The 12,969-nt window shown below is 33.6% G+C and overlaps 1 protein-coding gene across 1 annotated transcript in view; it reads right to left on the reverse strand.

The window, feature by feature from the left end:
- LOC136832337 (muscle M-line assembly protein unc-89-like) overlaps window positions 1-12,969 on the reverse strand; it is a 502,631-nt gene that overhangs the window by 58,754 nt on the left and 430,908 nt on the right. Inside the window, 2 exon segments of the mRNA XM_067093248.1 lie at window positions 2,739-2,884; window positions 4,944-5,099. Coding sequence (XP_066949349.1) covers window positions 2,739-2,884; window positions 4,944-5,099 — 302 coding nt within the window.

Genomic DNA, 12,969 nt, shown 5'->3' on the forward strand with positions numbered 1-12,969 from the left:
TAAGCCGAACCATGATAAGCCTTTAAATTCAACACTCGCTTCATTACAGCAAGGTTAACAAAAAGTATTTCGCAGTATTCTTTTCGAAATACATGAAATTTGTATTTTTTATTTCACTCTTTAGTCATTTATTTTCTTTCGTCAGGTACAGACACTTAAATACAACGCAGTTAACACCTAGTATTTCAAGGTATTGGAATACAAGAATTTTTTTATTTTATTTTTTTATTTATATTTTATTTTTTGTCAGGGACAACCATTGTATAACAGCCCAGTTAGCATCAAGTATTTCGAGATATTGGAATACAAGAGATTTGTATTTTTCATTTTATTTTTTCATTTATTTTTCATTTTTGTCAGGGACAAGCACTATATACACTTGACTACAGAATAGTTAATAACTAGTATTTCAAGATACTGGGATATTTGAAATTTTTCCCTTTTATTTTTTATTAGTTCGTTATTTTACCCAGAAACCAACTATAATCCCTTCAGTTGAAAAGTTCCGTTCATTTCTGAATTAGATAATATATCTTGTATATGAGGACTTGTACCTTTCACTAAACACGAGGAATTCAACGAAGCAAATGAATTGCTCTTAACGTAAACCCAAGATATGGTGCTAAACAAGGAAAAAAAAACACCATACACTAATCTGCACACAGGCTTACCTGTTAAAGTAATCCCAAGATTTAACGCTAAACAATAAAAAAAATCATACACAAATCTACACACAGGCCTAAACACCAGCTACAAAAAGATAAATGTCACACGATAAATGAGAGAGTGTTTGTCGCTGAAAAGGAATTGGATTACTCGGCAAAAATGTTACTGACAAAAATAGCCTTTATTACAGTTCATGAATTTAACGTTGAAAGCTCTCCTCGAGCAGTCAGTCACATACGACCTGGGGCTTTTTTGCAATCATTTTTTAGGGTATTAATGAGAGAGAGAGAGAGAGAGAGAGAGAGAGAGAGAGAGAGAGAGAGAGAGAGAGAGAGAGAGAGAGTTCCATCCGCTTACTGCACACATAAGTTGAAAAAAAAACTTGGAAAAACAAGAACTATTTATGTGCGTAATAAAAAGTCAGCTGTTATGAAACATTTCCATTTGGTGAACAAAGAAAAAAACTTGTATCAAGCATTTAAAAAAAAACATTTTTAGTCTTTTACAAAAAGACAATGACATTTTTCGCCCTATATTTTCCGCCCAAGTACAGTTAATGAAGAGAGCACATTAAAATTCACGTGACCGTTAGGTTTTGTCTTGAGTCAAAAATAAAACTGAAATTCTGCAGCAGATTATAAAAATTGCCTTGGGACGAGAATGTGTCTTTTCATTAAGAATAGCCAAAAGAGAATTATATGAGAACAGGAATCACAAATCTCTAAAAGATGAAATAATTATATATTAACAAAAAACAGAATCTATGATGGCATAAAAACTAAAAATGGAGATAATGGGGACAATGATACGAATTTCTTAAGCCTAAGGGTTCAGAGTCTTCAGAACACCAAAAGGGAACATGAAAAGTTAAATATAATAAAGAAGTAAATGAAAGAAAAATAGGAACAAAGGTTTACACACCAAACCACAAAGAATAAAACTAAAAAGTAAAGCTGTAGTTCGTATTCTCTATACAGTAAGAAGGGGAAAATGTTGAGAATGCTTCTAGAAAAATTAAATATCTAAGAGAAATATACCAAATACAAATTTTCAAACTACACAGGAATGTCTAGACACACACAAAAAAAGATAAATAATAAAAAAAATCAGGTACATATACAAATATATTCTAAGGACAAGGAAAGGCTAGAATGGGAAAAAAGGAAAATAAATTTTAAAAATCCGGTAGAAAAAACAAATAAATCCCAGGGGCAAGGAAAAGAAAGAATGCAGAAAAAAGAAGATAAACAAAAAAATCCGGTAAATAACATATAAATCCAAGGGGCAAGGAAAAGAGGGGAAAATGGAAAAAAGTAGATAAATAACAAAAACTCACTCACAAAAAAAAAACAAATAAATCCCAGTAGCAAGGTTGGGATAGAAAGGGGAAAAGAAGTTAATAATAAGAAATCCATAAAAAAACTTATAAATCCCAGGGGCAAGGAAAGATTAGAATTGGAAAAAAAGAAGATAAACAAAAAAAATTCCAGTACAAAAAACAAATAAATCCTAGTGGCAAGGATAGGCTAGTAAGGAAAAAAAGAAGATAAATAACAAGAAATCCCTTATAAAAAAATTATAAACTCCAAGGGCAAGGAGGAACAGAAAGGGGAAGAAGTAGATAAATAACAATAATCCTATACAAAAACCTTATAAATCCCGGGGACAAGGAAAGGACAGACAGACATGGGAAAAAAAGAGGATAGTTAGCAAAAAAATCCCTTACAAAAATCAAATAAATCCCAGGAGCAAGGAAAATATAGAAAAAGGAAAAAGATAATAACAAGAAATCTCTTACAAAAAACTTACAAATCTCAGGGTCAAGGAAAAGCTATAAAAAAAGAAAAACGAAGATAAATAACAGGAAATCCCTTACAAAAAAAACTTATAAATCCTAAAGGCAAGGATAGGACAGAGAGACAAGGGGGAAAAAGAAGATAAATAACAAGAAATCTCTTACAACAGAAAGGGAAAAAGATAATATAAAAATCCCGTTAAAAACAAGTAAATCCCAGGGGCAAGGAACGCACGGACGAAAAAAACACAGGAAAAAAATAATGAAAACAACTCACTCTCGCAGATGAGTTTTCCTTGGCAAGTCTTCTCGCCGTGTTCGTTCCAGACCTTGAGCTGATAAACACCAGCATCCGATGGAGTGATGTTCTTGATGGTGAGGCGAATCAGCCCGTCGTGGTCTTTCTCGATGATGACCCGGTTTCTGCGTTAGAGAGAGAGAGAGAGAGAGGATTAGACGACGTCTTTGCTTGAAATGGACTTCTGTTACAAACCCAACACGAATTCAGGTGCATCTGTTTTACTCTTCTGTTCCAGTATTTTATTTATTTATATATTTATTTATCTATTTCTAACCATTCCCTATAACTTGTCTCCCTTTGCAGGCTGGAATTGGAATATGATGATCAGGACAAATACCCAGCGCTGGGACCTATGAGGTCACTCAGAGCTAAAAATATTGTTGAAACATTTATTACGAGAACTTGGAGGGTAATATGAAAGAAAGAGAATATGAACGGAGGTACAGTTAAAAGAATGAAAGGGGTTGCAGCTAGGGGACAAAGGGACGCCGCAAAGAACCTCAACTAACTTTCTTGACGATAAGGAAAACAAAAGTATTCAAGTCCAAAATTCCATGAAATTCTAACTTACTGCATCCATTAAATATCTGTGCTAATTCTGCTTGCAGACACCTTACTCTCATAATTACTGTGATCACAAAATGCAGAGTAATGATGACAGAAAGTGCCTGAAAGCAGAATCAATACAGGAACTTAAAAGATGTAGCAAGTTAGAATTTCTTGGTTATTTTTGACATAAATCCATTTATTTTCCTTACAGTCAAGAGGGTTTTTTATTATAGGTGTTATAAGAAAATACTACCAGAGGCATTTACATATTTCAAGCAAAGTTTTACTTACTCTGCTTTAGTGGGGTCCTATTCTTTGAGCTTGCGTTAGGAAAATCAATGTTGTTGCCAAAACATACTTAATATGCGCAAGGGGTTAAAAGATATTCATCAAAAAGTAGATCAGTGAATTCCTTTTCATTATGTTTAGGTAGTAAAATGAGGCCAAAATAAATTTCTTTAAATTGTAGTACCATTGTGGTCATTATTCCTAAATATTAAATCCAATAAAATGAGTTCACATCATGTACCAGGCAAAGCGACTAGGAAAGCAAGAGCTGTACTAGTGAATTGTGCCTGAAATTATATTTGGGGCTTTCAAAACATCTGAAGACAGAGGAAGCCTCCGTTTGACAACATAAAGACCCCATATGCCTGTTTTGAATATGTATATATATATGTATATATATATATATATATATATATATATATATATATATATATATATATATATATATATATATATATATATATATATATATATATATATATATATATATATATATATATACACATATATATACACACATTTAAGGTTCCACCAGCACTTACATATACATACCCTGTCACCAGGCTATCTATAACAAAATAAAAAATTATATTTACAAGAGATATACTATTATTCAAAAAGTTAAAATAAAAGTGAATTTCTAAAACTCTTAATTATCACTATCAAATAACTGATTTGTTAATATTTCATGATGTGAAATTCACGGTAAGGCCATATTAACTCCAAGAGAAGTAAAACACTTGTCTAGTCTAAACTCCATTTATGAGACAGGCAGTCACCAGCTCTGAATATACCTGTTGTCTTATCTCAACTCCATGAATGAAGTAGACAGTCACCCATCTCTGAACATGCCTGCTGCCTAATCTCATCTTTATAAATGGGTTGGACAGTCACCCATCTCTGAATATACCTGTTGCCTAATCTCATCTTTATAAATGGGGTAGGCAGCTATCCATCTCGGAATATACCTGCTATCTAATTTAAACTTTATGAAAGGGTAGACAGCCACCCATCTCTGAATATACCAGCTGTCTAGTCTGAACTTTATAAATGGGTTAGGTAGTCCCCAATCTCTAATCTTAACTCCATGAATATAGTAGACTGTCACTAGCTCTGACTATAACTGCTGTCTAACCTAAACTTTACAAATGAGTTAGACAGTTACCCATCTCTAATCTTAACTCCATGAGTGTGGTAAACAGTCACCCATCTCTAAATATATCTGCTGTCAAATCTAAACTTTACAAATGGGTTAGACAGTCATCCTTCTCTGAATGCACCTGCTGTCCAATTCTGTCCAAAACAACAGCCTATCCCTACCCCAAAATTCTCCTCTGTACTTACGTAGGAATAATGGTGCCACCATTCTTGGTCCACTTGTACTCAGGCTCTGGTCTTCCAGTAACAATGGCCTTGAAGAGAGCGTTGGAGCCTTCGAAAAGTTCCTGGTCTCCCATGACCTTGAGGAACACTGGTGCCTCCGCTCTCCTGGTGGGGTCCCTGAAGGGATGAGAGAAAGAAAGCAGGTTAATGATGCAGTCAGTTGTATATAAATGGTGGTTTTGTTTCAAGTAAGATGGCGTGTCTTCTAGGCCAAGAACCTCCTAATAAGGGTGGAATATGAAGCCCTTTCTATATAAATAGACGAAAGATCTCATTAATAGGTTTTTGAGGCATTTATGCTACACAGAAACAATAGATTTAGATGGAATTTATACACTATTAGTCAGATACGTCTCAAATATTCAGGTGAACGAGTGAAAATATGGACATAAAAGCTGAAATTATAACTGAATTTACATTAAAATGACAGAAAGGAATTTACTGGCCAGAAAATTCCATTAAATGCTCATAACAAGAACATCTCTGTGCTCATTTTTTTCCATCTCACTTTAAATGACAATGAAACATATGACAGTCAACTAAAAGCATTTCATCACATCATATAGGTATCATAAGCCCAGCACTGAACGTTCGACTTTGTATCATAATTTTAACATAACATAACAGAATCCTGTAAAGTATATTACAGATACCATGTAATGTATGAATGACACATTTCTTAATCACAGAAATGGTTCTAAAAAAACACGGTTGTAAAATCTGGAGATATTTTACTTCTTAAAAGGATCACCGGTGTTTACATTTCTTTAAATATTTACTTATAGTATAGGTTCTCTCTCTCTCTCTCTCTCTCTCTCTCTCTCTCTCTCTCTCTCTCTCTCTCTCTCTCTCTCTCTCCTGAATATATATATATATATATATATATATATATATATATATATATATATATATATATATATATATATATATATATATATATATATATATATATATGTATATGTGTGTGTATGTATATATATATGTATGTATATGTACATACATATATATATATATATATGTTCAGGGGAGAGAGACCTTACCTTACCTACAGACCTTACAATTCGTTCAAGGTTGCCCCAGGTCCCTCAGTGTGAAGCGCCTTTGATGTCTACCAGAGAGTTGCTAACGCATCTTCCGGTATATTTTGCATCTTCCAGTCTTGGATGGTCTGGGATGCATCTTAGATATTTGTCGAGCTTATTCTTAAACACATCTACGCTCACTCCTGTTATGTTCCTCAGATGAGCTGGTAGCGCATTGAATAGACGCTGCATTATCGATGCTGGTGCGTGGTGGATTAATGTCCTGTGTGCTTTCCTTAAATTGTAGTCTTTCCCAATAGTCAAGGTCCTTAACTTCTTCTATTCTAGCTGTAAATGACCTTTGTACACTCTCTATTTGTGCAATATCCTTTTGGTAGTGTGGGTACCATATTATATTGCAATATTCAAGTGGACTACGTACGTACGTTTTATAAAGCATAATCATGTGTTCAGCTTTTCTTGTTTTGAAGTGCCGGAACAACATTCTCATTTTTGCTTTGCATTTTGCCAATAAAATTGCTATTTGATCATTGCATAACATATTCCTATTCAACATCACACCAAGGTCTTTAACTGCTTCCTTGTTTGTGATTGTCTCATTATTAGGTCCTTTATATGCATATAGCATTCCTACTTTATCTCCATAGTTCATTGATTCAAATTTATCAGAGTTAAATACCATCCTATTTATCTCTGCCCATTTATATATTTTGTTTAGGTCTCTTTGTAGCGAGTTCCTATCTTCATCACAAGCAATTTCTCTACTTATTCTTGTGTCATCTGCGAAACTTCTTACTACTGAGTCCTTAACATTACTGTCTATGTCTGCAATCATAATCACAAACAGCAATGCAGCTAACACTGTACCCTGTGGTACACCGGATATTACCGTAGCTTCATCCGATTTCTCATCGTTTGCAATCACTATCTGTTTTCTATTTTGCAAAAATTCTTTTATCCATCTTCCTACTTTGTCAACAATGTTATGTTTTCTAATTTTTTTCGCTAATATATTATGATCTACCTTGTCAAAAGCTTTTGCAAAGTCTAGGTAAACCACATCTGTATCTTTTCAGTTATCATATTTTTATATATGCTTTCATGGTGGACTAACAGTTGGGTTTGTGTACTTTTTCCGGTACAAAACCATGTTGTCCTATATTGAACAATCTATTTTTCATTAAATGTTTCATTCAGAGAGAGAGAGAGAGAGAGAGAGAGAGAGAGAGAGAGAGAGAGAGAGAGAGAGAGTCTCCCGTGGCCAGCTCAGCACAAACCAAGCCAGTGCATAGAACCTATATTTAATCTCGGAGCTCACAGAACCTGACGAATCTGGAATATTCAAAGGCTGAGGTAGAATGCTCCCAATCAAATTAATCTCTCTCTCTCTCTCTCTCTCTCTCTCTCTCTCTCTCTCTCTCTGTGCAGTAAACAACGTATCAGTTAACGATGTCAGGACTCACTCACCATTAGCATTTTTTACCAGAATACCCACCTTGTCAAGATCTTATTTATACCTTTCTTTACTTTTCTTTTTGTGGGGGCCTCTCTCTCTCTCTCTCTCTCTCTCTCTCTCTCTCTCTCTCAGACCCGGATATCAACATGCAATGAATTCCGAACATTAATTACATGCAAAAGGTCGTTATCCTAATGTCTCTTAAACGCAGATCACAAGATAAATTTTACGGATATAGATAGATGCTATCTAATCTTTTTTTCTCCAGAGGTGAATATTTTCAACAAGATTTATTAATGTGTTTCATGAAAAATCTAATAAATCGTGGATTTACATTAACGTCATCTCATTCCAAACAGCAAGGAAGTGATATGCTTCAAAATTTGTATCGTATTTAGTGTAAGGTTCATAATTCGAAGATTTAAACAGCAAATTACAGTCTAGCCAGCCACAAACATCTATTACTCACCAATAAGATGAAATAGACCTACATATGTGGGAACTTGGCTCACAAAAGTAAACAAACAGATGCACAAACACACGTGCCATCAGAAACTATATATGACTTCCTCATATTCCAGGTATTGAGACTAATCCAACAGGTGTTGGACACGTGGTTGAATTCTGGGGTTGATTTTGGAGGTGAACAAACCTTGTTCAAGTCTGTCACTAGCAAGGCGGGCATAGGCAATTCCCAGAGATATTTTGGAAGATTGTGAAAATTGGGAATTTTATCTTTAATTCCAAAATATTATCCAACATGAAGTGCAAAAATGGAACTTACTTCAACACAAAACATTAAAATCTATCATAATTTTGTCTTCAAGTATCATTATTATCTCTAGAGGTTATCAGATAGCAATGTATTAAATTTTACTATACAATTCTCAAGTCAAAACTCGACATCAAAATTTCTACGAAAGAAGTTATATCTCCTGCCTATAACATATTCCAAAGTCCTAGAAGTGTCTCCTGTCCTAGGTTATTTCACCATCAAATAAAGACAAAGTGTTTTATAATTCCTTTTCAACATTTCAATAATAATAAAAACTATAAAAACTTGAGCAATGTCTCAGGTTTCGTGGCCAGTTCAACACATGCCAAACCAGTGCATAGAACCTGGACTCGATCTTGGAGCTCACAGAACCTCCTGAACTTTGGATTCAAAGGCTGACGTAGAACGCTCCAATAAACTAGTTATTCCAGCTGAAATCAGTTGCTTTTTTAATCATAATTATTTACCAGGAATAGAATCAAACCTTGTCAATAACCCAAAACAATAATAACTCAAAACCCTGAATCGTGGATATGCACTGGCATCATCTCATTCCACACAGCAACGAAACGACATGTCTCAAAATTCGTATCATGTTTCGTGTAAGGTTTACAAATTGACGATTTAATCAGCTAATCACAGCCTTATCAGGCACAAACACCTGTTACCCACCAACGTATGTGGGAACTAGACTCATAAAAACAAACAGACAGATGCACAAACAAACGTGTTAGAAGAGAGTATATATAACTTCCTCGTGTCCCAGGTATTGTGACTAATCCAACAGGTGCTGGACAAGTGATTGAATCCTGGAGTTAATATTGGAGCTGAACAAACCTTGTTCAAGTCTGATACTAGAAAGGCGGGCATAGGCAACTCCCAGAGATATTTTGGAAGACTGTAAACATTGGGAATTTTTTCATTAGATTCCTAAATATTACCCAACACGAAGATCTAAGAAGGAACTTATTTTTCAGCAAAAAACATTAAAATCTACGATTCTGTAACAACAACAGGAATGATAATCATAATTTCAATTATCATTATTCTCGTAAGAGTATCAGAGAGCAATATATGAACTTAATACTTTAGAATCCATAACCCAAAACTCGACATCAATAGTGCTATGAAAGAGGGAGTATAGATTTTAATGTTTCCTGCCTATAACATATTTCAGAATACTACAAGTACACCCTGTCCTAAGTTATTTCACCATCAGGTAAAAACAAATTGGTTTAGAAATCCTTGTCAACACTTCAATAATAATAAAAAGAAAACCATCAGAATTTAAACACTGTCTCAGGTTTTGTGGCCAGTTCAACACAAGCCAAACCAGTGCATAGAACCTGAATTCACTCTTGGAGCTCACAGAACCGTCTGAACTTTGAATTCAGAGGCTGACGTAGAACACTCCAGTAAACTATATATTCCATTTTAAATCAGTAGTTTGTCCATTCAGAATTATTCACCAGAAATATAATCAAACTTTGTCAATAACCCAAGACACTGTACATGATAATAGGTCCTCTGGTTGGAAGCATGGTTCTCGTTTTCTGTTGGTGGGATCTAGAGTAACTGAAATATTTTAGGTTATTGTACATGAGATGTCTATAAAAATCATACGAATCTTGAGTCTTCGGTGTTTTTGACCAAAGTTTTAAATAAATGGTAAATAAAACGAAAACGGGACATGTTTAGTTTTAAATGAGAATGTTTTCTTAAAGATGATTTGTCAACAAGGTAAAAATATAATTGACAAATCAAACGATACTCTATATAATATGTGTGTGTATGTACATTTTATATACATATATTATATATAATATATATACTGTATATATATATATATATATATATATATATATATATATATATATATATATATATATATATATATATATATATATATATGATGTTGGAAGTCTTATATAAATCGTAGAGCTTAATAATAAAAGAAAATCAGACTCATCTGTCATTCTGAATAAGATGTACAGCAACAGTTTCATAAAAGAAAGTCCAACCTTTTCAACTAAATTGGCCTGTAATTATGGCGCCCACTAGGCCTGACATCCAGGGGAAATTATATTATTGTGCATTAAACAGCAGTTAAAATTGTTTTAGGAGGCCTGCTTTCATCAACATACAATTACACACAAAATTACTCTGGTTTTTTTTTTATTTTATCCCTTAGTTTTTTTCATAACTGATATTTTAACATAGCTTTTATAAATGTTTATTATTATTATCATTATTAAAGTAGATTTATACACACCTCCATAAACGTTGGATGAAACTGTTTTGTATGTTCTTGTATTTTTTATTTAGTTTTTTCAGTTTGTTTTGTATGAACAAAGCCATGAAAATATTTGATTTAAGCAAAATCTAAATGTTTTGCCTATTAACAGCTGGGGGTCTAAACAACTGCACTGCATTTCTTGAATAATATTTATGTATGTACGTATGTGTGTATGTATATATGTGTGTATATATATGTATATATGTGCATATATGTATATATGTATATAGATACATACATATATATATATATATATATATATATATATATATATATATATATATATATATATATATATATATACATATCCTATGCATTCAACTTATTGCATCTTAGGTTATAAACAACAAAATCAAATTATACACTTCATATACACACATATCCTATGCATTCAACTTATTGCATCTTAGGTTATAAACAATAAAATCAAAATTATACACTTCAGTACCCAATATTTATCACTGAAACCTCGTCACCTGCCAATCAGCAATAACTAAAAGATCACGAACTATTAACTCACCTGAGAGACCACATATCCCTGACTAATTAACCTTTGTCCCAGGAATCGTGACTAACCCAACAAATGTTTGGGCAAGTGGTTGGACCCTGGATTAATCTTGGAGCCACGTAACCCTTTAAAAGTCTAAGACTATAAAGGCGGGCACAGGTGACTCCAAATTAAGCTACCAAGAATTACTGTCTTGTTATTGACTTGAAATTCAAGCTTCCAAAGATTATGGCATTCATTTGAAAGAAGTTTATTATTATTATTATTATTATTATTATTATTATTATTATTATTATTATTATTATTATTATTATTATTATTATTATTATTCAGAAGATATAACCACTATGTATGTGGAACAAGTCTACAGGGGCCATTGATTTGAAATTCAAACTTCTTAAGAATACGGCATCCATTTGAAAGAAGTTACAGAAGATAATACGAAATACAGAAAGAAGAGATCCGAAATAAACAAGAAAATGGATAAATTGATAAACAGACAAAAACCTAGATAAATTATTAAGATAAAAGTTGAAACTTTTTTGGGGTAGTAATTGCATTTCGTCTTCGCTTGAACTTTCGAGGTTCCAATTGCAAGACATCCTCAGGGAGACTGTTCCACAGTCCAACGGTGTGAGGAATAAAGGACCCCTAGAACAGTTCCAGAGGTCTTTTATTCCTTACACCGTTAGACTGTGGAACAGTCTCCCTACTGAGGGTGTCGTGCAACTGTAATCTCGAAGGTACAAGTTAAGATGCAATGCATTACTACCCTAAAACAATTCGCCATGCATTTTGAAAATTTATCTTGTTTTTTCTTTTATAAACACTGATCTCTATTCTCTGTATTTCCTATTATCTTCTGTAACTTCTTTCAAACGAACACCATATTCTTTGGAAGCTTGAATTTCAAGTCAATGGCCCCTGTGGACTTGTTCCATACGAATAGGGGTTTTATATTCTGAATAATAATAATAATAATAATAATAATAATAATAATAATAATAATAATAATAATAATAATAATAATAATAATAATAATAATAATAATGCGTTACGAAGAGAGAAAAATTAACATGATAGTCAACATACTGAACATGAACAAGAAATTTAACAATCTAGAACAACTACAATTAACAATTAGAATGGCCGCTGTTAACTCATTTTGTTAATTATCGCATTTTCACTGATTATAAAATCATTGTTAGTGGCTCATTTCTTGAAGGATACTGGAACTGTATTACACATTTTGTTTCACCAGCCATCAGAGGAAAAGATTTTGTACCAGGCAGAAAATCCAGTTCACCAAAAGTCGAACCGGTGAATTTAAAAGCCTAAGTTTGATGTAGGAGCTCATTGTACCTTGTGAACTCGAGGTTCAAAGGGGGACGAATATAACTCCGTGTCAGAAATTACGAACTTGTTGGTTGGTACTATAAGATAATTTGATGAATTACTACTATCCATTTCAAGGACCGCGAGTCATCATTTTTCTCAAATACCTTTCAAACTAGTTATTTGATCGAAATGGTACTTTGACACAGTGTACAAGACACCTCCCGCCAATTTTTGGTAATATAGTGCATTGTCAAATGGTTTTAGTTAAGGCGTTTACTCTTGACCCGTAAAGGCAAAGTCGCATGAGTTAACAGGACTAATCTACGCAATCGAACGTCCGCTATCCCCCATAGACAGGAAATGGGGGGCGGAGATGGGGAGGCCAGGAAAGTGGGTTGAGGGAGGGATGAGGAAGGGGAAGGGAGAGGGAGGGACGGGATGGGGATAAACGACGTTCGAATGCATTGTTTGGCGATGCTTGGCAACACCATGTGAGTCAAGAGTAAACGCCTTAACTACTACCATTTGACAATGCACTTTATTACCAATAATTAGGGGGAAGTGTATTGTA

Source organism: Macrobrachium rosenbergii, chromosome 49 (assembly GCF_040412425.1).
Source record: "Macrobrachium rosenbergii isolate ZJJX-2024 chromosome 49, ASM4041242v1, whole genome shotgun sequence".
In the NCBI taxonomy this organism is placed as follows: Eukaryota; Metazoa; Arthropoda; class Malacostraca; order Decapoda; family Palaemonidae; genus Macrobrachium; species Macrobrachium rosenbergii.